The sequence below is a fragment of the Pocillopora verrucosa genome, chromosome 2 (assembly GCF_036669915.1).
Source record: "Pocillopora verrucosa isolate sample1 chromosome 2, ASM3666991v2, whole genome shotgun sequence".
In the NCBI taxonomy this organism is placed as follows: domain Eukaryota; kingdom Metazoa; phylum Cnidaria; class Anthozoa; order Scleractinia; family Pocilloporidae; genus Pocillopora; species Pocillopora verrucosa.
The window spans coordinates 19,225,977-19,253,188 of NC_089313.1; the positions used below are offsets into that span (position 1 = coordinate 19,225,977).

The 27,212-nt window shown below is 37.1% G+C and overlaps 3 protein-coding genes across 3 annotated transcripts in view; 2 read left to right on the plus strand and 1 right to left on the minus strand.

Moving 5' to 3' along the window:
- Positions 1–155: 155 nt before the first annotated feature.
- On the plus strand, positions 156–6,523 carry LOC131790715 (dapdiamide synthesis protein DdaC). Its single transcript, XM_059107972.2, has 5 exons — positions 156–537; positions 1,573–2,003; positions 4,612–4,804; positions 5,125–5,337; positions 5,834–6,523. Exons 2-5 carry the CDS (start codon positions 1,588–1,590, stop codon positions 6,245–6,247), a joined length of 1,236 nt encoding a protein of 411 aa, XP_058963955.2. The 5' UTR covers positions 156–537; positions 1,573–1,587; the 3' UTR covers positions 6,248–6,523.
- On the minus strand, positions 6,512–11,638 carry LOC131790714 (serine beta-lactamase-like protein LACTB, mitochondrial). The gene is made up of 8 exons (XM_059107971.2): positions 11,339–11,638; positions 10,311–10,566; positions 9,854–10,051; positions 9,609–9,676; positions 8,779–9,011; positions 8,279–8,448; positions 7,669–7,842; positions 6,512–7,153 (listed from the first exon to the last, which is right to left on the minus strand). Exons 1-8 carry the CDS (start codon positions 11,621–11,623, stop codon positions 6,990–6,992), a joined length of 1,548 nt encoding a protein of 515 aa, XP_058963954.2. The 5' UTR covers positions 11,624–11,638; the 3' UTR covers positions 6,512–6,989.
- A 135-nt stretch (positions 11,639–11,773) lies between these two features.
- The window catches only part of LOC131790570 (bridge-like lipid transfer protein family member 2), a 30,840-nt gene continuing 15,401 nt past the window's right edge, over positions 11,774–27,212 (plus strand). The window contains exons 1-36 of the mRNA XM_059107787.2: positions 11,774–11,917; positions 12,336–12,459; positions 13,062–13,111; positions 13,303–13,424; positions 13,925–13,974; positions 14,409–14,530; positions 14,656–14,725; positions 14,925–15,026; positions 15,443–15,488; positions 15,956–16,083; positions 16,261–16,316; positions 16,401–16,510; positions 16,626–16,693; positions 17,013–17,185; positions 17,287–17,459; positions 18,005–18,038; positions 18,531–18,708; positions 18,954–19,137; positions 19,499–19,558; positions 20,151–20,275; positions 20,500–20,586; positions 20,960–21,068; positions 21,276–21,402; positions 21,535–21,646; positions 22,163–22,254; positions 22,471–22,540; positions 22,998–23,096; positions 23,259–23,318; positions 24,010–24,106; positions 24,637–24,707; positions 25,344–25,483; positions 25,942–26,017; positions 26,124–26,220; positions 26,390–26,488; positions 26,765–26,836; positions 26,975–27,030. Of these exons, the coding sequence (XP_058963770.2) occupies positions 11,853–11,917; positions 12,336–12,459; positions 13,062–13,111; positions 13,303–13,424; positions 13,925–13,974; positions 14,409–14,530; positions 14,656–14,725; positions 14,925–15,026; positions 15,443–15,488; positions 15,956–16,083; positions 16,261–16,316; positions 16,401–16,510; positions 16,626–16,693; positions 17,013–17,185; positions 17,287–17,459; positions 18,005–18,038; positions 18,531–18,708; positions 18,954–19,137; positions 19,499–19,558; positions 20,151–20,275; positions 20,500–20,586; positions 20,960–21,068; positions 21,276–21,402; positions 21,535–21,646; positions 22,163–22,254; positions 22,471–22,540; positions 22,998–23,096; positions 23,259–23,318; positions 24,010–24,106; positions 24,637–24,707; positions 25,344–25,483; positions 25,942–26,017; positions 26,124–26,220; positions 26,390–26,488; positions 26,765–26,836; positions 26,975–27,030 (3,504 nt within the window). The 5' untranslated portion in view covers positions 11,774–11,852. The remainder of the gene's footprint in view (positions 11,918–12,335; positions 12,460–13,061; positions 13,112–13,302; positions 13,425–13,924; positions 13,975–14,408; positions 14,531–14,655; positions 14,726–14,924; positions 15,027–15,442; positions 15,489–15,955; positions 16,084–16,260; positions 16,317–16,400; positions 16,511–16,625; positions 16,694–17,012; positions 17,186–17,286; positions 17,460–18,004; positions 18,039–18,530; positions 18,709–18,953; positions 19,138–19,498; positions 19,559–20,150; positions 20,276–20,499; positions 20,587–20,959; positions 21,069–21,275; positions 21,403–21,534; positions 21,647–22,162; positions 22,255–22,470; positions 22,541–22,997; positions 23,097–23,258; positions 23,319–24,009; positions 24,107–24,636; positions 24,708–25,343; positions 25,484–25,941; positions 26,018–26,123; positions 26,221–26,389; positions 26,489–26,764; positions 26,837–26,974; positions 27,031–27,212) is intronic.

Here is a 27,212-nt window from a genome sequence, read left to right on the forward strand (position 1 = left end):
TTGTTGTTCATTCATTACATCCTTGCGATATTGTTTGAGTTGGTAGTTTGATAAGTGATTAATCTTCCAAGGTCATGTTCAGTCATGCCTCGCGCTAGTATATTTAGTTGTAATGATGAGTTGCCTGATTCTGACTTTCTCGTCTAACTTCCGTAAGTGGACGTACCTTCTTTATCTATTGACTTTGATTTGGACCCACGCTGAAGGACCTGTTTTCAAAGATTGATAGTTTGATCGAAAGCATTAAGTACGTTGTTGTTCATTCATTATATCCTTGCAAAATTGTTTGGGTTGGTAGTTTGATAAGTGTTTAATCTTCCAAGGTCATGTTCACTCATGCCTCACGCTAGTATATGTATACGTGTGCACAAACAAGTTAGTAAGAGAATCAAGATCCGAGTCGGTGAGAATGGTCAAGAAGTGAGGTGAAAGAATTTGCAGTGAGTAGAAGACAGCAAAAATTGTAGCAGAACTGGTTGAGACAACAAAAAGGAGACTGAAAGGGACAGAAATAGAGTACGCTGCCCTGAACGCTAGGTGAGAGCACAATTGACCAAGAAGACTATCCCTAGTCGTTATGGTTGACAGAAGAAATTACTTATTTAAGCGTTTGTTCGAACTTGAACTGAAACTACAGCCTTAGCGTAGACTTATAACCAGGTACAAGGCTGATAGAACTGCCGAGGTGATTTTGAGAGTTGAATGTCCTCAATACAACGGCTGAGCCCTTCGTCAGAGCGATCGATCGCTCTGACGAAGGGCTAACGCTCGAAACGTCAGCTTTTTTAGCCTTTACGGTGGCTAATTTACGTTTTGAACTCATTTTTTAACACTAAATTACATGTGATAATGTAGTCTGATCGACTGGGTGAGTGTAGTGGTGACTGACCTTTCGTCAACCTGAGCTGAAGTTATCATCAGAGTCAAGAGATGACATCCGCTCAGGTTGTCGAAGGAAGGATGAATCGGTCACTTCGTCACAAGCTCTGATCTCCTGCATTGCTGCCGCTTTCTTGCAGAAATAATACAGTTCTTCTTTTTTTTTCCTTTGTCGCCATCACCCTACTGAATGTCTCTCTCCCGCAAATAACTTTTACACTCCCCCACATTGAATTTCGAAATATTTCCGCTTTCACTAGCACGACACTTTATAAAATAGTTCAAATAGTACGCGCGCTCTGATTGGCCACAAAACCATTTTACATGAGCGTATGTAAACACGGTTTTCGTTCCTCTTTCATTAGTTATTTAATAAAAGAAATGTAAAATGGTTTCTGTGTTTTCATAGCCTGATGTAAATACTTAGGAGGTTGGGAGAACACTCGATAAGCTGGATACCACTCCGCTTCGCGTCGTGGTTTCCTACGCTTATCTCGTGTTCTCCCAACCTCCCGCGTGTTTACATCAGGCTATGTAAACACGGAAACCATTTTACAATTCTTCAATATTCCTTACACAAATGGGAGGACTTTGCACGTAGCCTCGTTCTCACGCCGTACAGCGAGAACTTGGAGACAAAAGGAAACAAGGTAACGAAGTGGTAGTGTTAACTAAAACTTTGTGAAATTCCAGTTTGATCACTTAGAGATGCTTGGGTTAACTTTCCAAAGAAACATAACAAAAATCAAAACCTGCTCTTCCATGGTCTCGACCTGCTGGCAATGGCATGATCGTACTGTGTGGGGGCAAAGTTGGTTTAAGTGTCGCTTCTCTACAGAGAAAGGATCACATGTTGAAATTAAGAAGAGTACATCTCACTTTGCTCCTCTTCCCCTTCAAGAATTAGCTCTTGGGTATAAACCTCGAATTAAAGGGCGATCATATCTACCTGGATCAACCTCTGAACGATTTCCAGAATTTCTTCGTGGACCTGAAGAGGGTAGTTCATTTCCAAAAGCCTATCGAGTGAAAAACTCTCAGCGGTACGATGTCAAAGGCTGGTCACTTGTATGCCGTCAACTTATTGATGAAGAGCTTGCCATTCATGGGGCAATTCTTATAAGGTACTATCCTGATCATCAGTGCAAAATGTGATGTGTGTTTTGTGGTAATTAGAAAACGACGTAATATTTGACTAACACAGTCTATAGACGGTATGATTTTACGCCATTATCTGCGTCGGTAAACACTTTATAAGATTTTAAGCCGTTAACTTACGGTGTAAAATCTGATAGTATGTTTGTTACCAACTAGAAGAAATTACGGGCAACCCTAAAAGCTGGAACGGTGGAATGGTGGAATGGCGGAATGGCGGAAAATGACCCCAAATCCTAAAACATGGAACGGCGGAAAATGACCCCAAATCCTAAAACATGGAACGGATGCCAGGGCATGTTGCACAAATTTTGTACAAAGACACCAAGCACTTGGCTCATTTACTACACTGAATCCAAACATTTTACCTAACGTTTCCAAAAGAAACAATTTTTAAACCTCCAAAAGCACCCGAGTCATTTGGAAAAACGTATTTTCAAATGAAAGTTAATAAATTAGGAAGGCGTCTCGTACCTGGACGAATCCCGTTGGGAGGAATTTTCGCGGCAACAGCTCGTCTTGGGGCACGTCTTTCATGTTATTTGCATATTTTGTTTACATCGCACACTTGACAAAATTCACACGTGGGGGCTCTACGCTTATGAAAAAACCTTTGCTCATGGAAAAATCATAAGCAAAAGAAAGTCTTTGTTAAAAAACAGGCCCAAATAAGAAAGGACAAAATTTCCGCACAGCCCTATACTACATTGTGCATTCAGTTCTTGGATAGAGAAAACAAAAACAATACATTGCCATTGGGAAAACAGATTTGTTTTACAAAAGTATGGGACTGTGCGGAAATTTTACCGAAGAAAAAGTACCATTCTGTCAAGAATAGGAAAAAATCATTGGTGAAAGTTACTAGACTGGCGGAGCTCCACGCTAGCGTCCAGATTTCGAACAAAAAAGTCGCTGCTAAACCAAAATTTGTCATACATTAAGTTAAGACCGAGGTTTCCTTTCATTTATGTAAGTACCAGTCTTGCTACGAAAACATTAACAATCGCCTCGAGTCGTAAGTTTGAAAGCTGTCTGTCGATTCTTTGTCTTGCTTCTTAACACATTTTCCAGTTTTTCTAGGAATAGCAACAAAAGTATGTCGTGAAATTTTTTATATTTGAAATATATCTAGATAATCAATCAGAATATCGAAAAAGCGGGATTGGTGTCTTGCGAATAACGAACCCTTCTTAAAAAGAAAACCCGCTTAAATTGTATTTTTATCGCAAACTGCATTTATTAAGCTTTCTTCTGATGTATAGTTTGCCTGCTGGATATTAGTGAAATTAGCGCGCGAACGAATTTTTTTCCCGAAAGACACCCGCGAGGACGGGAAGTAATTTGGCTCAGTCGGTATTTGATGTCGCAGAGATTCCGACCCCATGTGATGGAAAATAGGGAGTAATTATTAGTGCCAAAGGCGCGAGCTTCTAGGGGGGTCAGGGGGCATGCCCCCGGGAAATTTTGCAAATTTAGGTCCTCTCAAGTGCCATTTCCTGAATTTTGATATCATTCCGGCCTGAGTTATAACATACCATAATGCTCTTCGCGAAGAAAGTAAGTATTATATGAGTGTTTCACAGTGACAGATCGCCAAAAATTCTAAAGATTAGCAATTTTCCCCTAGTTTTCAGAATTTTATGATAAATCGGGAGAATTTGGTAAAAATCAAGAGGCAAGATATCAAATCGGGAGACTCCCGATCAAATCGGGAGGGTTGGAATCTCTGATGTCGCCCTGTCGCTCGTTTACTAACACTCATATCGCCAATTTGTTTGGGGACAAAAGTCACTGTCGCTTTTTCGCTTTGATAAAAATGTTGCTGTTTTGCTAAATTTGGCAATACAGTAATTTCTGACGAACATACATACTGTAGGATTTCCAGTCGGCACTAGACATACTGTAGGATTTTACGCCGTTAACCAACGGCGTAATTTTCTCCAGACGGAAATATATATACTATAAAATTTTACCCCGTTAATATACTTTTACTATATATTAATTTATTTAATTATTATACTGACTCAGATGGTGGTGTAAAATCGTACAGTCTACAGTCTGTGTTAGTCACATATTACGCAGTTATCCATATTCCTGCCTGCCACTTTCCCCCATCCCTTGACTTTGGAAGGTCGAGAAACTGGGGTTTTCAAAATAGAGCTATAAATATAACAATTTATTAGCACCTTAGTCTTTCTTTTTTCTGGGGTAATTAAGTATTATCAACTAAGTTGATAACGTAAATTGAACACGGTAAAGATTTGAAAGCTGAAGTTTCGAGCGTTAGCCCTTCGTCCATCGCTCTGACGAAGGGCTGACGCCCGAAACGTCAGCTTATAAACTCTTTACGGCGGCCAATTTACGTTCCCAACTTAGTTGATAAAACTATATTACCTTGTTATAGTCTCCCACTGACGCAGCACCACAGTTTGTTTAGAAACTTACCCCTTTTATTTCTTTATTCCACCAGATCATTGAATCATTTAAATGAAATGAAATGAACAGTACTTGATACCATTCTTTTTGCCAGGTTTGGTTGGGGCCTAAATTTCTACTCTCTACCTTTCATTTTTCTAGGAATCTTCCACTTCGTAGCATGGAAGATTTCCAAGATTTTCTTCAGAACCTGGACTTCAAATTCTTTGAACATGGTGTTACAGGTTATAGGACCCCACTGGGGGGGCATGTGTACACAGCCTCGGATGACCCTCCTGAGGTTACAATGGAACCTCATAATGAGTGTTCATATTCACCATTTTTTCCAAAGAAGGTTTGTTTAAATAGTCACTTTTTGTGTGGTAGCAGTAATATAGTATTTATGTGTGATATATGTACACATTATGTGTTAATTAAAGTTGGTCAGCGTTATGTGTTCTTAAGCACGACACTTCATTTTCACAGAGCCCCTCTCCACCCAAGGGAATCAGTGGATAGTAGCAAACTGTTTAGGCAATCTGAAAAAAAAATCAGGGGGTAACTTAGTGGCACACTACTTTTTTGTCCAGAAAAGGGTTAACACTCCTAATAACTTCAAGCTACTGAAATGGTACAAAGATGAACTTAAGTTTAAAGACTTTCCTTTTTTTACAGTTAGTTATGTTCTGTTTAAAAGAACCTGACCCATCTTGTGGTGGTGAAACTGTTCTCCTGAAAAGCCAAGATTTGACTGCCCTCTTGGATCCTGAAGTGATTCAGAAGTTTGAGGCAAAGAAGATTCGCTATCAAGCATTTCTACCAAATAAGAACACAGGAGCTGGACTTCAGAAGAGCTGGCAAGACAGATTCTGGATGGATGATCCCAAGGTTTGCTAAAAATTCCTTTTTCAGATGTTTATCCAAGGTGCTTGGTTTTGTTGAATTTGTAATTTGGTTTTGAAGCAGCACTTCTGGTCCAATAATGCTGGTAGATACAACTGGCGTAATGAAATTTTGGTTTACAGTGAACTTCTAGGATTACCTTTACCCATATAATAAGATTACACCAGGAAATTGTTTCTCCTGAAGTAAGAAAATACTTAAAGAAATATTTTGAATCTTTGTCACAAGAAGGGGACTCAGAGAAGCCTGATAATTAAACACCAGTTGGTTGGTTGGGTGCTTTATAAGCTGGGATACAGAAAACTCCTTGGCAGGCTACACAATATAGGTTGCAGCATCATCTGTTTTTGTTTGTTTTTTAATGTTAATAGAGACTGATCAATTGAAAAAGTAGGTCTTTAGGTATTGTTTCCAAAATGTAGACGCATGCAATGGAGTGTCATCAATTTAATCCTTTCAATGACTTGTTTGTATCAAATAGGAAGTGGAAACAATTCTTGAATCAAATGGATGGAGCTTCTCTTGGGACAAGGGAAAAAATCTTCGATTCTGGTACCTTAACTCACCTGTTATTGAACACCCCGTGACTGGGGAGAAGATATGGTTTAATGAGATAACAAGCTACAATGCAAGCTACTTCAGAGCTCTTCCTCTGTATGAAAATACTGGTGATAGTATTGAAGATGATCAATTTCCTTTTCACTGCTACTATGGTGATGGATCTCACATTGAGCCTGAGGTCCTTCAGCATATTCGTGAAGTGATGTGGTCCTGTGCAGTGGGATTTCGGTGGCGAACATTTGACATTGCTGTACTGGATAATCAACAGGTTTTACATGGAAGGATGGGATGGACTGGAGACAGGAAACTTGTGACTTCACTAATAGATGAATAAAGCTGCAAATCCTTTTTAAGGCCAGGATACACTTTGGTTTTCATAGGTGTGAAGGTGCATGGACAGATCGTAGCAAAAATTGGCTTTGGGCGACATGAAGAATAATTTTTGTGAAAATATTTGTCTCTGTAACAAAAATTTTAATGTGAGAGGGTTTTATGTCAATATTTTACAATATGTTTCCTATATCAATTTCAATGTATTTGATTGTTTTTTTTTAAATATTTGATTATTTTATTTTCAAAACAGCAAAACATGACAATATTTTTGATGTATCAATTTATTTTATTTAGTGAAGAACACAAGTTTCAACTCCACATGTGTACAATAATGATCTCTTAAAACTTATCAAATACCTAAAGTACAGGGTCAAATATTTTTAGTGATTTCCTTACCTTTTGGTTAAAAATATTAAAATGTTAAAAAATTGGAAGATTTATTAGTGGTGTGAAAATACATTTTCGGTTATTATCTTAATGTGAGGAGAAAGGACAGGATGCAGTTATTACAAAGGCTACCATTCAAAAGATTTACACCTCAGTTATTTCAATTTTTTTCATTTTCGATCAATAACATCATTTTCACAAAATAAATTATGTCATAATAGTTGTAACAAAGTATAATTATTATGTATATATTTCATCATTCTTATACTCTTTGTTGTCAATAAAATCTTAAGGACAAACTGCAACATCATATGTCATCAGCCATTACCAAGCAATGGAATTTACTGCAGTGACAATTACTGCTGAGTTCTCTCAAAGCATTGGGCTACAGCCACTGCAGTTTTTTGAAGATTTACTCCTTGAAGGTTCACCAGTATTGCAATGACCACTCCTTTCGGAGGTTTTGTGTGAGCTTGTTGTGGTCTTATCATCAATATGCTGCTTGCTCCAACTGCTCCCCCTGGAAAGAAAATATCAGATTTGATGAAAAATGTAAGTTTGGGTATTCTGTGGTCATCAAGTTTTCTCTGGTAACCTCACACTCAGTATGCTTGGATGTAAGCCAAGAAATGATGCTGAGTAATTTTCATAAAATGTGGTCAAGAGGTTAACTACCCAAGAAAAATATATCACAAAAGCATGTAGATTTTCTTCTTGACTCAAATTCTACTCTACCAGGGAAGCTTTAAAGTGTCTGATTGAACTTTGTATAACTGAGGGTTAAAAAGGGTGAATTTTCTTAGCAAGTATTTCAGTAAGCCTCATCTGCCTGAGACAGAGTCAGTTTCCCTAGCTTGCAAGCAAATACATCAAACCTGAAATGAAAAAGTGAGAGAGTTGGATTGGAAACTTAAGTAGTATAAAAAAAACTGTTGAAATTATTCATAGATGAGGGGGGGGGGGGGGGTCTCTTCAAGGTATTCAAGGTATTTAGGATTAGTGGTGATAAATTTCAGGGTTTACTTAAAATCTTACCATCATGAAATACACATTCTGATTGATGTGAGCAGCATCCAAACTCCTGTTTTTCTGCAATGACCTCCCATCCAAGTCCATAGCCACCATCTCTGTCACCTTGACCTTCTGTGTTAGCCACAATTTTCCAGAGTTCAGTTACAGTATGAGGTTTAAGAAATCCAGGAAGATAGCCTGTTATTAAATTGAGTGTTATTAGATTTGTTTTCATCATCTTCCACCCTAGTTGCTACTGCTTTTTCTCGGTTTATTATCAGCTCTACCTTCTTAACTTTAATTATATTTGTAGCATCCTTCAAGTTGAGGGTAGTTTTCCACAGTACAAAAAAAAGATTTAATCCTTTCATTGCCAGTGGTAATCAGTGCCTACACTCTCCTCTCAGTTTTACACTATCACACTATCAACAGACAGGTGATGAGAGTTAAGATAATAATCAAATTTGAGATGTGCAGATTTAGCTCTAAAAATCTCAGGACTGGTGCATTCAGAGGTGTGAGATCATGAGTTTGGAAATCAGCTTTCAGGTTTTTTTTTTTAGTGAAAACTACTATTGCACAGGTGAAGGCAGTTTACCCTGATCTACCGTAGTTCTAAAATAACCTGCCATACCAGATGCTTCCTTTCTGTCCACCTCTCCTATCTGTTTGGCATAAAGCAAAGAATTCCCAAATTGGATCAGATCTTTCACAGTAGACAGGAAACCTCCGCCTGCCCACTTGTAGGAGTTGTCTACATATGGTGTATTCATAAGACGTCCTTTACAATTGCGTTGATAAAATCTGCATTGAGTGAGAGAGATCATTGTCATTAAAAATTCATAATTCAGGAGCACTTGTGGGTTAATCTAACTAGGAGACATTGGACAAAAGGAGTAAAGAACAGGGGTTAAAATACTAACATGCACATGAATACAAGTGGAACAAATCAATAGTATATAATGCTGTGAACATTTTTATCATCCATTTAGGGTCATTTCATTACTTTTTTCCCATTTTCATAAAGTTTGAATTAAAAGTGAGTGTTGTGAACAGATATAATGATTTGTATTAATATCCAAAAATATGTGATAGATCCATACTGATTGCTTACACCATGTAACATAACTTAACCTTGCTCTGTTCAGAATAATTGTATCATTGAATTCAGCGCGTGTGTTTTCCATGCCCAGATCTTTAAACAGTTTTTTCATATACAGAAGAAAGTCTTGTCCAGATATGCTCTCAACAACAGCACTTAGTAAGGTCCAACCATGGGTGGTGTATAAATAACTTGCACCAGGACTGGATAGGAGTGGGTCATCTTTAAACATGGCTATTGCCTCAGAAACTGATTTGTAATGGTCCTAAAAAAATGAGTAAATTTTAAATTACACTGCTGAATGCATCTATCTTTGAAACAATTACTTAAAGGAAATGTAGCATTACAACTAGTTAACATCATTTCTATCCATAATAATGTGACCAGGAAGAGTAACAGAAGCAAGAAGTTTGTCAAAAATGGGCAGCTGGGACATTTATTACAGTACATGGCAACAAAATATATTTAAGAGGAAAGGCAAGTCTAATTAAACACTCTCTCAATAAAAGCGTTTTCTCAGTAGAGTTTTAGAGCTAGATTATATAGAGAATAAGGTGAGATCTCAAGGTTATGGAATTGGGACCTTAATGAAGGATTGCTTGAACTGGACATATTACTTCTAAAATAATGTGAATGATATATCGTTCTCATCACTGTAGAACAAATATCATGCTGTTAATTGCTGGCATTTTGTACATCATACATGTCAATTTGTTCATTGAGTAGAAGTAAGAGTATCAAAAAGTATTGGGAAGGGGGGGGGGTGATGAAAGAGTGCTTTAAACAAACAACAAGGACAGAAGTTACTAGTATGTTAAAAAATGCCATGGAGAGGGATTTTATTCAAGAGTTATTTCCCTACCTTACTGTAGAATTCTTCAAACTGTGAATCACCTTGTTGTCTACAAGTGCAACCACCACTCACTGTAACTGGAACAAATAAGCAAACACTTTCTAGAGTTGGTGAAAATTTTATGTAAGAACTCAAACACCAAAAAAATTCTTTAATTTAAGTTTAAAATTTTGAGCATTCTTTAGAAATTAGGCACCACAACTTTACAACACTGAATATCATAGTGCATGCACTTTGGCAACCAACCCACCTACCTTTCTTCTCTTTCTCTGTCTTGTTTTCTTCGCTGGATGTTGTGGGTTTTTGGTAATGTCTTATTCCACCAAGGTGAGACAATAAGTGTCTGGTTGTAAGTGTGACTGGGGAGCCTCTAAAAGATTTCTCAGGAAATGATGCGACATATTTTTGGATTGGTGCATCAAGGTCTAACTTGCCTTCTTCCCACAGCTTGGCTGACAAATCATAGATAGAAAATGTTGGACAAGATAGAGAGATCATGGTTAAAATCCTACATGCATTTGTACAATCTCTTAACATCCTTTACCCTTTACACCCTGACATCAGTATGTATATTCTCAATACTGTTCTCTATACATTTCCCAAGGTTCTGAAAAGGAGAATTTGTATAACAACATCACTTGCACCTAACTGAATCAAGCACTTCCTACACAAGCTAATTTTCATTCCTTTTAATTTCAGAGAATCACCCACCTACAGCTGTTGCAGTAATAGGCTTACTGATACTTGCAATTCGCATGACAGTTTTACTGGTACACAACACTCTGTTCTCTACATCTGCAAAGCCAAATCCTTCACTCCAAACAGTTTTTCCATCCAGGCTAACAGCTATACAAACTCCAGGGCAACCAATTTCTTCCTTCATACATTTTATGATATATCGTGATTCCTCTATGGCAGATTGAATGGTCCAAGATGAGTGGTCATAGATATTTTCTTCACTTTTGGTCTGATGTAATTGTTCAGGGGAAAAACTTAAAAGTCTTTGATATGTAAACTTTCAAGACTTCAATACTTTTCAGTCTTGAACAACAAACCGCTTTAAATTGCACTGTATCCATACTCTCAGAATTTTTTATTCAGAATAATACTAAACTTAGCAATGCATTTAAATTGTAAATGAAATGCATTGGTGCATTGATCATACTGTGTTTGAGAGTGAAAGATATTTAATGCACCACTCCCTTCAAATTTCCCTTAAGATGGTCATTTTGCCAACATGTCAATTTTCCAAGGACCAGTTTGCCAACATATGAAGTAAGTTTGCCAATGTCATGGTTCAGTTCTTCTGTCAATGCTGGTATGTCAGTTTGCCAAGTTACCTATTTGGAGACAATTATTTTCAACTAACAGCTTTATTTTGGACATTGGCGAACTGACATGTAGGTGTTGGCACCACCTCATATGTTGGCGAACTAGTCGTTAGTAAAAAGACCCGTTGGCGAAACGACCAGCATTCCTTCAAATTAAGGGGTACTTCCTGGCAATGATATGTGTAATAGGTAAGGTACCCCTACGTCATAAGTATGTGTCAGTGAAAGTAATTTGTTGATTGAAAAAAAAGAGAACGTCAAACAATCCACTAGTCTAATTCACACAGATTATTCGACCATGTATGCCAGGTCTTGGGATGACGTCCATCTTTTAAACCCAGTCCGTAGCTCATGTCTACATAATCTCATATTGACCCCACTGAAACGATCATTGCATCTTAAGGATACGGATATTTGAAGTGGAGAGTTATTTTCCTTTTCTTCGCTTTTCTTTTCGACGAACGAGGCCTCAATTCGCGATGGCTTTCTTTGTTTCTTTCCATACAAAATTCCGGAAAATCCCAATAAACCAGCAAGTCCAAAACCAAGAAAAAAGGCAGTTTTGGGCGATCTCCTCCCTGTTTCTGCGGGATTTAACTGATGCTTGGTAGAGAAATTTAGATCTCTCACAGTTCCTAAAAATCTACTGCTTGGTAAAGACTGAAAAAATCTTTTGATAAATGGAGCTGCCATTTTGGAATGATTATCCCCTAGTCCTTCTGGGACAGGGAGATCCAGCTAGCTCATGCTCCCTTGGGCTCTGGGAATGAGATGGTTGAGACGGCCATCCATTCAGCGGGAATTTTATTTTTCAAATGCGTAGTGGAAGTACGAGCATGAAAACAAAATGGCGACCAAATTGACTATCGTTGAAAGTCTGAATAAATGGAAATGAAATGCAGCTGATACGCAACCCTTTATTATGATATTAGCTTATATTGTTGGAATAGTTTTCCTTTTACTGTTGGCAGCCATCTTTTTAGGAAGGTATGTAATGTGTGGTTGACCTCACTATATGAGCGCGCTGAAGCTTTTTTTCTCGAAGTGTCTTACAATGCATTTGAAGGGTTACCTAAGTTAGTTTGATAGGAATGTAACCTATTGTATCAAATATTGAAAATAGCATCTAAGGTGAAATTCTTGATTTATTTTTGAGAAGGAAATGCAAGTGCATTTTGGTGATTATCTGTGCTTGTTTAACAACAACAACAACAACAGCAACGATAACAATAACGTTTCGTTCGCTCAACATAAATTCGTAAAATAAGCGAATAGTTTTTAATCATAAAATTATACAACTGACTGAAGACGAAATTAGATCTTTAAATGTACTCTAGATGTAAATATATTTGAATGTCTGAAATCCACTGGCCAAAACCTAGCATGGCTTTTTTTTTTTTCCAAGGTTCTTTGCTTGGCTTCTGGAGATCTTTGCTCAGTATGTTCTTCAGCTGGATCTAAAACTTGACACACTTGGCTTATTTGGTGCAAATGGTATTGAAATTAAATTCAACAATGGGTTGAAAATTGTAAGTGGAAATTGTAAGCTGCATGAATTCAGTAGCTTGTATGTTGGACTCTGATGTGAGAGGTTAAGGGTTTGATCTTCGGCCAGGGGACCTTTTTTCAAAGGTTCTGGTAACTTACAGTGACAGGCTGTTAAACCTGTTCTGTTTTCTTTAAGATGGGGTTTTTTACCTAAATGAAACTATCTGCCAAAGAAACAAAATGAATCAGTTAGGGTGCCAGAACTTTCTTCTCTAACCTGTTGAGTTACCAGGACTTTTGACAAACTGGTCCCTTTTTTCGAGGCTTAATGTCATGTGGACAAGTTGGACACCAAATCATTGGAAGGGTTTTGATTTGGTGTTGTTGTGGTAATGGGTACCTTAAGGTGGGCTGTGGCTCAATAGCTGTCTGCAAAAGTGACCTAATTAGGATTGGAACTCAGGTTGCTTTATCTAGAGGTTAGCACACAACCTCTTGGAAAAGTTGCCAAATGAGATTCAAGATATACATGTGAGCTAAAAGAGTCCTTCTAATGTATGATTACAGTTTAGGATAAATTAGCCTATACCTTTTAAACCTTTTTACAGCAGGATGTGTGTTGTTTCTACTTTGTTTCTTGTAGGGAATAGAAAATATAGGTCTTCACTGCAAGTGGACTCTAACTGACTCCAAGTAAGAGTGATATTATTCAGAAAACAGTTAATCATGTATTGATTTAATTTGTAGTTGTGAAAAACAAGCATTAATTTTATTTTTGAATACTCACCCACTAGTGCTCTAGAAGAAATGAGATATGCTACTTGGGTGGATAAGAGTTGAAAAGTTTTCAGGCTACTAATCAGGAATTTAAAACCATTTTGTAGGAGGCTTTTTACAGTGTTCTTTAGAAGGGTTGTTATAGAGGTAATAAAGATTGAGGTTGATGGCAATGGTACCCATCATCTGGATCAGGCATCAAGCCATGGCAGTTCATCAAAAAACTTTGGTATGGGTTACATACTGTATTTTTTTTGTTGGTAGTCAATGATAAAATAAAATTGTTTAATTTCTCTTATAGAGACTAAATTGTGTCCACATTCAGCATGACATTCTCATTTTAACATCATATTTTGAGCTCCTGTTTGGGGTTGCTGAAAGGATCTTGTGTATCCCTCTCAGTCTCTCATATCATCTGTGTTCTTCCTCCTTCTCTTTTCCTATTTATCCTTTCTTTAAGATACATTTCTCAACCACCTCTCTTTTCAAATGATAAGATTACTTCTGGATCATACCTTTTTCTCCTCTTAAAGCTCTCTTAGTACAAGAGTGGTGTTTTAATTTCAAACAGAATGAAATGAAAATGAAAACTTATTGGTATAATTTTATGTATTAATAGTAACTATGCAGTATAATGTACACATTAGTCCTATGCATGGTCAGGAAGAAAAATAAGATATTGAAACAGTTACTTCATAAACATAACATTTGATTTTTGTACTCCTGCAGTTGGAAAACACAAGAAAACAATCAAACGAGTTTTAAGAAAGTGTTGTCAGGTATGTTATTTACTTGAAATCTCTTAATTCCAGCAAAAGTTTTGATTATGTCTGACATTAAATTTTGTTTGTCAGAAATAATGAATTACTTAAATTTTTTCTATTGTCATTGTAGTTATTTATTAGTAAGTTTATAGGGTGGCATAAATACTCCAACTTGCTGGCAAAAGATGATAGGGATATGTGTTTGTTATCTGATCAACTATTCCTTCACCTTGTAACAGACAAGAACCTGTTACATCTTTCTGACACTTAGAATTTCCCAAAACAAGTTATATGTATGCCTGGATAAGTTTCAAATTAATTGTGTAGTTATAAGAAGGTGATAAAGTCAGTCTTTATCTTAGTCAACTATTATGTTATGATCATGAAGTTTATTACCATTCTGCTTCTATCACACATCTAAATAAACTTTCTCTTGATTTATTAAATAGTATGTAGGTATTCACATTTCCAGTGTAGATGTCAACCTTGGTAACAAACAATTACCTGGTACATTTTTCCAATGTACTCTACCCAATGGCATGCAGTTTTGTGCAAGATCTGATCATGATCGGTGAGGTTTAGTTCATTTATGAGTACAAATACCTGTTAATTGGACAGTGGAACTGCAAATTCATGATTAGCTCTTACACCAGGTTTCAAATGATTCATTGTCTTGTAAAATATGTTGTCTTTCAGTCTATGTTCAACCTTGGAAATAAGCAAGATTGGGACACGATTATTCCAAGCAGATAATGAAAGTGTGCAGGTAAAATTCTGGCTGTTTTTAGAGATTTAGAAGATTTTAAGTGGCATTTCCATATCATCTAATAACAATAGCAAACTTATATCTATTTCCCACAAGTACTACACACAATGATATCATTTTACCAGCATGTTTTTCAATGTTAGGAACCATTAACTTTAGTATTGAAAAATTAACTCCACAACCAAATTCATTCTTACAGGGCACAACCACTGTTGCAGAGTCATCCAACCCTTTTGCAGAGATTTCGTGTTCAGTCCTTGCAGAAATTTCCGTTGTGCCATTCGAAAGAATTCAATTGATGGTAAGTTGCTACCCCTCACCTTCCTTCTAGAAATCATACACCTTATTTTGAATAAAATTATTCAAATGGATAACATGAGATCCCAAGATAGAAGAGTTAAGAATTTTGTCTCCTTTTGTGCATCTTGAAAAAACTAGCCTTATGTAAGGCATAAATGTTTGTTAGCCTGAACCCCTCCCATGCCATTTTGTTCTACTCTGATCTATTCTGCACCCCCCCCCCCCCCAAAAAAAAAAAAAAAAATGTGATGTTCATGATAAATTTTGATGGCTGTTCCCAATCATTAGTATGACAAAAAAGCATTTCTTTAAACATTAAAAGTCACATAACTTTATACAGTTTCACAATTCTTTAAAAGTGAACACATCAATTCTGATCCTCACTGAGCAAGTTGATTAATTTACCCTTCATTACAGACAGCATCTGTGAATGTGAAAAATACAGATATTTTACTTTCAGAGGGTAAGTGCATGATAGTGTTCCTTTTTCTGTCAGGTACACTTGAGGCTACCCACAGTGATTTTATATTGTTTTTATTAGTAATGTGCAACATATACTTAATGGACAAACCTCTACATATCAATTACCAACTCAACAGTCTAAGTATATTACTTGTTTTGGCTGCATTCTTCTCCAATAACCAGGGTGTACATGCATGGCATGGCAGAGTCCAACCCAAAGGAGCAGAACCCCAATGCACAGATCACAAACCCCCTTTGGCTTCACTAAAAATTAATTGAGACAGTGGCATACGAAGCAAATTTTTGCTAAATTCAAAGTAAAATTGCTTAAAATCAGGAAGGTCTTCAGAAGCTTAAACATGCAGTACCTAAATAATTACTTTTTAAATGGGATATATGTGGTTTATGGAGATATGCCTCTCCTTTAACCATTAAGAACTTTTTTTTATCACAAATCATTCTTTAAAGGATTGCTTGGAGTTAGAAAATCACAAGATGGTAGCACTCTGGAAGATACTCAGACTCATGACCTATCCTCCCCACCTAGACCTTTGACACTGATGGAAGTCCAAGAGAATATCTCAAGGTTGCCAAAGGTAAAGAACCTGGATGTAGCCAGCTGTTTTTAGATTATCGTTATTTTTATTGATAAGGACTGTATGTTCTCTAATTGGTTTGTTAAAATATTTAAGCATATGGGTAGTTTGATTTTCTTTATTTGATATATTTAATATTTTGAAAATTGACAGTAGGATGTTCTCTTCTTTATTCAGGATGTCAATGTTGCCTTGGAGAGCATAACTGTTACTTTTCTAAACAAAGATAAAAGGTATTGTTGTTTTTGTTGTTGTTGTTGTTGTTTTAATTTCAAGGTTTATAAGGCCTACAATCTAAGTCTTTTTTTGTTTTTCAGAAAATTTGTGTTGGAGGTAAACCGAGTAGACAGCCATCTTCATTCTCAGGAAGAGTTAGATACGAACTCATCAGATACCACTCAGTGTGGTTTGAGTTTACAAATATCAGGTAGTGTTAGTAACAGTAATCAATCAGCTTTTGGTTTGGAGTCACCTTAAACATGTTGTCTGTGATTATTGTAATTGCATATTTTACATTTGATTTTCTCCTTCATCAATCCCAGGAGCAACTGCTAGAAGTACACAATCTCACAAGATTTTTGAATGGACCAGGCTTAGAATTACCTCAAAGGTACTTATAGAAAACGAAGACATGCACTCAAGAAAATGTCCTCCTGAAATTATGATATTACTCCACTGGTTCTAATCATGTGGCAGACTGGTGCAGTAAACTGGGAACAAACAACAGTCATGTTTAAAGTTTCTTTTCAGTATGGTTCCTGTCAAACCATGTCTTTATCCATCATTCAATATAAATTTTTGACAGTTTTCTTTATGTAAGGGAGCTTATCTCCACACATCTGGAGAGGGGAGGGGAGGGGAGAAGGGGAATCAGTTTTCCTGTTATACACACTTCCCATCAATTTGCATTTTTTTTTTGTCATTCACAGCTTTCTTGCCCCTATGATACCATGGCACTAACTTCTACCTTACACGTGGAATCTGTTCACTACACACATGTCCAGGAGGAATTTGTTTATTGGTTGGAATACTTCAAGTCTAGAAGAAAACATATGTCACTGAAAAAAATAACTGCTCCAGAACTTACAAAAATTGATCAACAGTAAGTTGTTCATTCTGAAAAGTAACTGACTTTTCTCTTTTTGCTGATCTAATCATTGTTGTTAATTTGATATATGCTTGTTCTCCTCTTGTTCCTTGAAGGTCAAAGATAAGTATTTTGTCCAGACTTCCTGCAGAGTTGGAGGTGACAACCTCCATAGATATGACAGATTGCTCCACAAGTATGTTCATTTCCCTTCCTCATCAAAATGCTCAGCCCTTGAGTCAAGCTGTGTTTACATCGCTCACTGGGGATGTCAAAATGTCAGCACAAGGTAAATTGGGATAACTTACTGGACTGGACTTGCATGTAAGTTTTGTGGACAAAAAAATCATGCAAATAAGTTATCATACATATGAGTCTTGTGCACAAAATGTCTTACTGCTGGTACCACTGGCCCACAAGAGGGTGACAGAGGGTCTTGATGCCATGTTCAATGAAGGCCAACATTGATATGTGACAAAAAGACAGGTATGATGGGTGAATTTACTAACAAGTACAAAGGAATCATTTGCGTCCTTAAGTGTCAGTGACATGTAAATTTTTTCATATTTTTCTCAAGATTTCCTTGAAACCTTGTACACAAGAGAAGAGATTTGAAGTTTTTCCCTTTTATATGACACATGACTTTTTTTAACATTTATGCATGAAACATAAGAGGGATCGCCTGCCCCCCCCCCCCCATTCCACCTCACCCCACCTTCCTACTCTCACATGAGATAGGGTTTTTTATTGTTTGAGCTTTCAAAGTCAAAACAAACAGACTGCAAATGGTGAATTAGGGATGGTCTCAATTTTTTTTGTCTGTTATCTAAACAGATTTGCATCATGTTACCACTGGAAGGGAGCTTAGGTAAATAATAGTGTAGTGTGTTTTAATTTTCCTTAAATGCTTACAGTATTGTAGTAGAGGAGCAGGATATACTGGGACTATGTTTCACCTCTCCTTGGGTATCATGGAAGTTCGTTCTGATTCATTTGATTCCAATTCATTCTTAACCTGTTTCTAGACAAATATTTTAAAATACTTCACTATTATTCACCAAAGTGGAGCTGAAGAGTGGTGGATATTTACAAAGCAACCAAGTTACAAGGGAAATATCCACCTCTTTCACCAACTCTGAGGATAATAATTGATAGTATATGCCACACGGAAACCAAAAAGTCATTTTTGTTTTTTGTTAATACACTGAAAAATGGTCAGAAATACATCTTGATGCGTGATTTTGTCTCTTTGGCTGCTGAGAGGTGAAGAGTACTTGCTAATCAATCAGTGCACGCAATGAGCACTATTCACCCGTATGAAAAATACTAACACTTTTCATGTGGTGTTCCTGCCAACCAGTATCAACCTACAACTGGAAAACTGTTATCTATATATGGATACAAGTCAAACAGCTTTTGTTGAAGTTTCTAAGAATAGTGTTTTATTAAACACTTTACAAGACTATCAGTCCCTTCTTCCAAGTTCTTCTAAACATGTCTGGGGCAGAGTGCTAGCTCTTGGAGGCTGCAGTGTTAAGGTAATCTTGAGTGCTATTGCATTAACATTATGTAACACTTCACTGATACCTGCTCCCCATTTATGATTCTGTGTAATGAGAGGTGAGGCATAAATGATCTGTTTTGCCTAAGAACACAACAGATGAATCCAGTCTGAACTCATACCTGAACCTGCCCATGTAGTTATTGTATTTTTCTCTTTTCAAAATGATATCCACTTTCAATTTTGATAATGGCTGTAAGTTTCCATTTGTGTCTATTTTAGGTGACAACTGAACTCATGGAAGGTATTGAGATACCAGCCAGTGTTAGAGTGACTGGCGAAGTGAGTTCATTGTTCCTTGAGTGGTCACATGATGTATGCAGATTGTTGCTTGAGTGGTTGAAGCTGAGTTCTTTTAAATCTCAAAATACTACAGAGGAAACAAATTCCACAAGCAGACACATAGGTATAAATCACTGAAAAAAAAGAAGTGACTATTACACCATTCTTAAGACGTGTGCTGGTACTTAAATGATTTCAGATGAAAGTTAGAAAAAAGCAAGTCATTTTTCAAGCTGCATAGGTCTATGGCATGAGTGCAAGTACTAATCTTTAGAAAAATTTTCAAGTGCTAACTTTTACCTAAAAAGCATAAGAAATAACTGGGTTACTTGTTTTAAGATGATAACTTGGTATTTGATATTAATATTTTTCCTTAACTTTTTTGCACTTTTTTCAATGAAAAAATATGTAATGCATCAGTGTAACTCTTATGTTCACCTCATTTGCAATTTATATAGTGTAATGAATTTTTTTTTTCTTGACAGTGCTTGATTTGGATTTTAGAGTTTCTGCAGTTAACTTGTTTTATCTTGGAGGACTAGAAGGTTAGAATGTCATTTTATCACCCAAGATGGGATCATTTTTACCAGATGGGTGTATATGTTCATTGTGGATATAATGGTCAATGAGTACTGAATTAATCACATCATAGAACAAGGTCTCTAACAATTGTACATCACGAGGTTTTTTCAGCTATTGTTTGTCTAGTCTTTTTCTGGCAATAATGTTAAATGATGTTAGCATGATTTTTAGGGACTAATGTTGGGTCTAAGTCTGCTTTATAGCTTTTGTGTGGATGCACGGTGGTCTCATGGTTAGTGCGCTCTGGTCCGGGTTTGAGCCCTAGCCATGGTCATTGTGCTGTGTTTTTAGGCAAGACACTTTACTTTCACAGTGCTTCTCTTCACCCAGGTGTACAAATGGGTACCAGCAAATATGCTGGGGGTAACCCTCTGATGGACCAGCATCCCATCTAGGGGGGAGTAGCAATACTCCACTTCAAGCTAAAGGAAACTGGAGTTAAGCGCTGACCCCATGGGCCACTTGGGCCTGTATAAAGGCTTTACTTTTTACTTTCACAGCTTGATCATCACCTTACCAAGTGTACACTAAAATTTGTCACTTTGTATTGCACAGGAGGAGTGGATTCCTTTATGATGAGAGTTGATATGGTAGTAATGAATGCAACATCAATTCCTGAATGGTCAATTAACAATGAAATCTTTGGAATGAAACTATGTCGTCTGATTGGATTAGAAAAGGTACGAGGTGTTTCTCTGAGATAAGCATGGCCTTCTTTCTCCCTCTTCTTCTTTATTGCTTCATAGTTTCAGTCCCAATAAGAAAGACTGCTTGTTGGTAAAGTTGGACAGTGAAGCTCCTTAAGTATATATTTTCTTTAAGAAGAATTACCAGACTAAACTCTCTAAAATTACCCTCTCTCTTTTCTAAAGTATTTGGGACTTTTTTTTTTGTTTGCTGACAGGTGCCATACAAATGTGTCGTCTCTGTGGAAATAGAAAGTGACCTTCTCAGCATCCCTTTTGCTACTGTTTCAATTTCAGGAGAAAAGGTGAGATTGATATCACATCTTCAGCAATTATTGCTGAGGGAAAGGATGGCTTGCTGGATAATGCTGAGTGATTATGCCAAAATGTGCTCTAATGCTCAACCACTTAGAGTACACACAGATTTTCTTTATTCATCTAAGCAATTATTTCTTATTTTTGAATTCCTCAAAACAGATTCTGTTTGCCCCCTTTCCCAAAAGTGCATGCTTAGTGGCCTTCTTGTCCTTGTGAAAGTCTTGTTTTAATTATTTTGTACTGGCCAGAAAAGCTAATGTACTTGAAAGTAAAAGAAAGGTTACCAGGGTGGCTATTTTAAAAAAGGTTTGTACTCATATTAGTAAAACAAATAGTTTTTGTTTACATTTCATCTTACAGACTTGTTTGATGTCTATTAAAGAAATATTGATAAGTTGGGATTCCACTTTACACATGGCCATTCATGAAAGAATGAAAGAACTAACTGATGATGGTGCTGAACTGAGAGGTAGGCAGATGTTTATATGGGACAAACTAGAGCACATGATGTAAGGACAATAAAGTAGGACCAATTACATCTGTGTGATTTGGAAACTTTGAGTCTCAACACACAGATTCAAACCTGTTATGGGAGTGAGAGGGTTAAAATACACAGCATGTAAGATCCCCTCACAGATCTCACAGATCATTTACGCACTGCTTTGCTTTCTTACAGCTTTACTACAAGCATCTGTGAAAGATACTGAGAATTGTTCTCCACCAGAAAAAGAAAGCACACCCCTTCATCTTGTCTGCAACATTACATGGGTTAAATTTCAGATGCAAACTTCACCAAAGACCAGGTATGTTTCTCTCCTACCTAATTAATTAAAACACAATAATTTTCCAGCAAGCAGATCATGTGCTGTCTACATTTACTATATCAAGAAATTGTTAGAAATGTAAAAGTTTCTGTTTTCTTGATTTTGCCAAAGCTTTGGTGTAGAATGCAAGATTTGTTCATTGTCATTGGAAAATGGTGCACTGGATATGAAATCTGACTATACTGGTTTACTCTTTGATAATCAAAGCATATTTAAATTTGAGGTGAGGTTTGTTTTATTTTTCAAAGTTAAGATGATCACATTCTCTGTTTCTTGTTTTTCTTGTGTGTAAACTTTTTTTCTTCTTTAGGCTTCTGTAATGGTATTGACTACTACTATTTAAAGGTAATGCACTTGATTGGGAACTGAAATGTTTTCCATTCAAGTACTGACCGGGAGTTTGGATAAAAGCTGTCTTCAGGCAGTCTACTGCTGCCCATAAGACCTCTAACCACTGTCTGTTTAGCATACCACCAGAATCCCCTTCAGTGGAGAAAGTGGCATTAAATTTCTGGGCACAGCCACTTCTTACACTATCAGCAGCCTCTTATGGAAAAAGTTATTTAAGCCCCTGACTGATCAGCATGTTGGAGTTGTTGTTGTGGTTAACACTCTCTTCTCACACAGTGTCTTGTTCACTCAGGGGTGTGAATGGATACTACCCAATGGTCTTTTCATTAAAATGCTACTTGCTTAGTAAATTTGCAACAACCTTAATGTAATGTTTGTTTTTACTCAGACAATTTCTATTAAGAGACATCAGCAAGTCGAGGAAGTTCTGAAAGCGAGACAACAATTCAGGGAGCTGAAAACACAAAACAACACAACATGGTTTGTATAAATATTTAGAGTGATAATTTGTACAATTGTACTTGTATTAACTAAATCACTGAGCCTGTATTCATCACAAAAAACGTTGGTAAATCACTACTCAGTAACTTTGGTTGCAAGATAAGTTGTTGTATCCTTGCCCTACTGGAATGGCTAAATTTTATTACCAACAAACTAGGTTTTTATTAATGCACTGAATCATTGATTTTTCCATAGGATTATTCAGGCAGAAATGACACAAGTCTGTTTTCCTTTCATGTTTAATTTTGCTGCTTCAAGAGATGAGGTTTGCCCCTTTCTTAATTCCCTACGTTGTACATGAATTTTCCACAGGGCAAAGCCTGTGAAAAAATGTGTCAATTTTTTAAGTGTTTGTGTTATTCAGGAGAGTAGACACAGTGGCGTGGGGTGAGTGCCAGGAAATTATGAAGGCTCAGATGCACTTGCTTTACACTTGCAACAGCTTGCTTGAAAAATAAAAAAAAAAGAAATTGATATTGTGAAGGTTGCACTCAGCCACTCAGCTGGATTTGTTTCTTAGCAGTCTCAAGTTAATCACCTCTGCTTGTACATAGACAAATGCTTTGCCTTCAGCCAGGGTGAATATTTGGATTTGAACTGTTTCATTTTTTATACTCAGTGTCCCCACTTAGGAAAGAGCCATACTCTTCCATAACATTATTAGTAAATTCAAAGATAGTATTAGTGTTGTTTTTCACAGGCTTACCACTGCCTCTTTTCAGCTTGTTAATGTGTTTAAGATGCTAAAGTCACTTCACGGTAAACCCAAGGATGAGTCCTACGTCGAACAACTTCCTCCAGATTTATGGCTTAATTTTGAGGTAAATGCATTGGGTCATTTTAATTTTAGATGTATTGAATGTTAGAAAAATACAAAATATATGGTTGAAACTTTTATTTATTGTATAACTTTAATTACCAATACGTTTTATTTTGTTCTTATCCTTTTTTCCTTAACCCCAAATAATTTTTTCAATTTAAAGAGAATAACCTTTGAGATTGAAGATGATCCATTCGAAGTCAAGTTGAGGGACAACTATGCTGTATGTACACTTTTCAAACATTTTCTTTCATGTAATAGTGTAGTTTGAACGTCTGGGTGAGTGTAGTCCTGAGAAGGACTGTTATCGGTAGTGGTGACTGACGTTTCGACAACCTGAGCGGAAGTGGCATTTGGTATAGTCAACTGAGTTGATAACGTAAATTGGCCACTGTTCAGAGTTTGACAGCTGACGTTTCGAGTGGTAGCCCTTCGCCATTCGCTCTCAGCTGACGAACGACTAACAATCGAAACGTCAGCTTTCAAACTCTTAACCCTTTAACTCTTAAGATCTGATTGTTAATCCTCTCCTCCAGCTGCTATACATTTCCTTGTAAATTAGCTATGAGAACTTGGTGCTAGATCAGATAGCAGCTTCTACCTGATCGAATATTCTCAGTACCTGTTTGCAGAATAATGTATGGATATTATAGGGAGAAGTTTCATGTCAATCACTTCTGGGAATTAAAGGGTTAATGGTGGCCAATTTACGTTATCAGCTCAGTTGATAATACCAAATGACCTTGCTATACTCTCCCACCGACGCAGCACCAAAGTTTTTTTAAAAACTACTCCCCTTATTCGGTAGTGTAATGATGTTTCTAAAGACGGTGTTTGTTCAGGCCTGGATGGCCCTCTGGATTGTATGCGGATATTATTTTGGTACAATTGTATTTTTTCCTCTTTTTCCTCAGTTACTGCTTGATGAGATGGAACAGTGGGACGAGAGACAGCAGCTACTGGCAGCTAAGTTAGATGAGATCCGAAAGAAGCCTGGAAACTTACTAACAGGTTAGGTTACCTGAAGAGGCGGTTATGGGAGTCCAGTGGCACAGGGGGGTTTTGCTTCGTTAAATAACAAATGAGATGATCTGTAATACAAATGATCATAATCATGAAAAGAATATGGCATAATCCTGAGAGTCAATATTACCAGGAGCCAAATCAGAACTTAATATAAACATGCGTGGATGATCGAAGGAGTGAGGACACGAAGTTAGCAAGTTGAGAATGGTTTTCGTTTTGCATATGATGAGGATACAGCAAAGCTTTCCCAGACGAGTGGCAGCGCGCAGTGACGTAAACGGATCATTACAAATACACACTTTCAAAGCTCCCTTGAAACCTGCTTTTTCCCTATTTTGACTTCCTATGAATATCTTGGCCTCAAAAGGATTGAGGGATACTGTATTTAAGTTCTGAAACAACTGAAAAACATAACAACATTTAAAAACTACAAGTTTTGCTGTGCCAACCAAATTCGTCAGAGAATGAAATGTTTACAGTGGAGATTCTGATTTGATTTGAATTTGTTATGATAGTGAAAAAAGAAGAAGAACTGAAGCGGTCTTTAGAGGAAAAAAATTCTCAGATCTACATTCGAAGGTCCCAGGTAAGTCACACGTGAAGGTTCACATCACGTCTCACATGTATCTTACCTTTTAATTCGTATCACGAAAGAAAGATTTTAGATATTCCTTTAGACAGATTTCGTGAGAATTCTTCCAATCAGGTGACATGCATGTACTTGTGTTACCCTGTAACAAAGCGCCAACCAGGGAAGCCATGGATTATCACTCTCTCATTATCTTCTTTACCAGTTCTTCTACAAGTATTGCGTGATAGTAAGGTTATTTTAAAGTTGACCAAGAAGACGATCCTTAGAAGGTTTTATTGACTGAAGGAATAAAAGTGTCCCTGAGGTTACAACCTTAGCTTATCCGCCCCGTCCATCCCCTCCCTCCCCCCCCTCTCACTGGGACAAGAAATAGAAAGAGTTGAATGATTCACTTGGTTTAAAGTCCTAACTGAAACAGTTAACCCAATCTTCTGTTCACGAGCAGTTCTGAACTAAACAAATCAAACCGTGGCACTGGTCTCGATATCCTTGTTTACCAGGGGAAGTCTTCTTAAATTTTAATTACCATCAGCACCACCTTTTGATATGCCTACCATCATCTAACTTTTGGTAAGCCCGTTGTTAAGGTTTTGATGCAAGGTGACATTTTTTCTTGATGTGCTACAACAGACTCTGTATGAGCAGACTCCGATGAGAACTGCTCTGCTGACCTGGGAGTTTCACGGCTTGGATCTTATTGTTTTGGCTGATGAGTCTTACCATGGACAGGAAAAGGCCATGAAGATCATGAAACAACTCAACAGTGATAGGTACATGCATGCTCTTTCTTAATCTATTATGTAGTTTTGAGTGTCGTAACTTACTTCATTCCTTTTTGCCTCTGTTTGTACCTTTGTCAGCGTTTTCACATTACCTGTAATAACAATAAGTTTTAACAGTACGAAAAAGGTGTGAAAACTCGTATTTCCAAACCATCCGCTCTGTGATTACGTACGGGTAGTATGCATAAAAGAACACTTTTATCATGGGGGGGTGGGGGGTGGGGGAGAGGTTTAGGGGAGTGGAGGCAGGTGCAAGTGGAGTGAAGGAATGTAGAGCGTGGGAGCGAAGAGCGAGAGTCACGTAAGTTACTCCGGTGGGGCGCTGTGCTGTCCTTGCTATCATCCTCACTAGCATAAAAATGCAATTGAATAAAGTAACCGTCCAAATAAGGTAGGTGTTATGACTTCTGTTGATCAGATAAACTAATATCGTCCTTCCACTTTAGCCCATACCCAGCTTCAGGAATTAAGTTTACAACACTGTGGTGCCGGACAATTCAAGGACAACTTCAGTCACACAAGGTTTGTCAGTGAGCCGTTTTATCAAATGCTACTCCACGGCTAGAAATATTTACTCTTTTGCAAAAGTAAATACTGATTGATACGATTTTCTATGCCCGCATTGCAGTGTTGTCTGAGAGATTTTCCTCAGCCAATTTTTACCTCAAAGTCAGTTGAATTACAAGGAACGCTTCTTGGTGCGGAGCAAAAACCAGCAGACCGAGGTATGTTTTTGATGAGTTATTGTGCTGTTTTGCAGGGCCACGTTGATGTTTCATTTTACTTAAGCGTTTAATTGTGGTTTCCTCGTCGATCTATAAAGGTTCTACTGAATGAGGCTAATATTACAGTACTGCAGCTTTTACAGACTAATTTTTTTAAATTATTTTTCAGCCAAACGAGAAGCCGTGGTGCAAATTGGCAAGCCTTGGGACAATATAACGATATCTCGAAGTCTAAGTTCCTTGAAGTTCTTTTATGATCTGAAGTTTGGTATGTAAAGTTCATGGTGCTTAATGTTGCACTGCACACCTTTAAGGCGCATAATCTAATGTGTTGTTAGAGCACATACAATTGAAAGGTGGTTCTTTTTTTCACTCTGGTCCGAGCTCTTTAAAAAGGGAAATCGTTGATATGTCGTCAATGAGTGTGGTAAACTATCTGTTTTATCGATTCGTCGTTATTGAGAAACCACTTTAAAACGGATGAATTTATAATACTCTTATTGTGGCTCAATGTGTATGGTATACTTTATTTTTTGTACTTCAGATGCAGAAATTGTTGAGATGGCGTGGGGTGTGGACATTGAACCTATCTTAGCTATGGTGTCTTTCACATTTGGTATTATTAATTTTTACAATTTTTTTTCTCCATTGGTAACTACAAAATTATAGTAGACTTATGTTGGTTATGATCCAATTTTTTTCCTGTGGAGCAAGTTTCTCTCTGTTAACACTGTGCCAAATATTATTCTTGCAGAAAAGTTGAGTTCTCCAAGTCGTGACGCAAGCAAGCCTCTTCCTTTCTTTGACAAAGTATGTTTTAAACGAACGTTTGATTGTAATTTTTTGATAACTAAAGGGGCCCGCTGACTCCAGCCAAGGGAACGCAAACGTAGCTTGAGGTATTATAAAGTGTGAAATAGCAGATAGATGACTGAAAAAATGCTATTCATGAAAAATGGTGATAAGTTTGAGATAAAGTGAAAAAGAAGGGT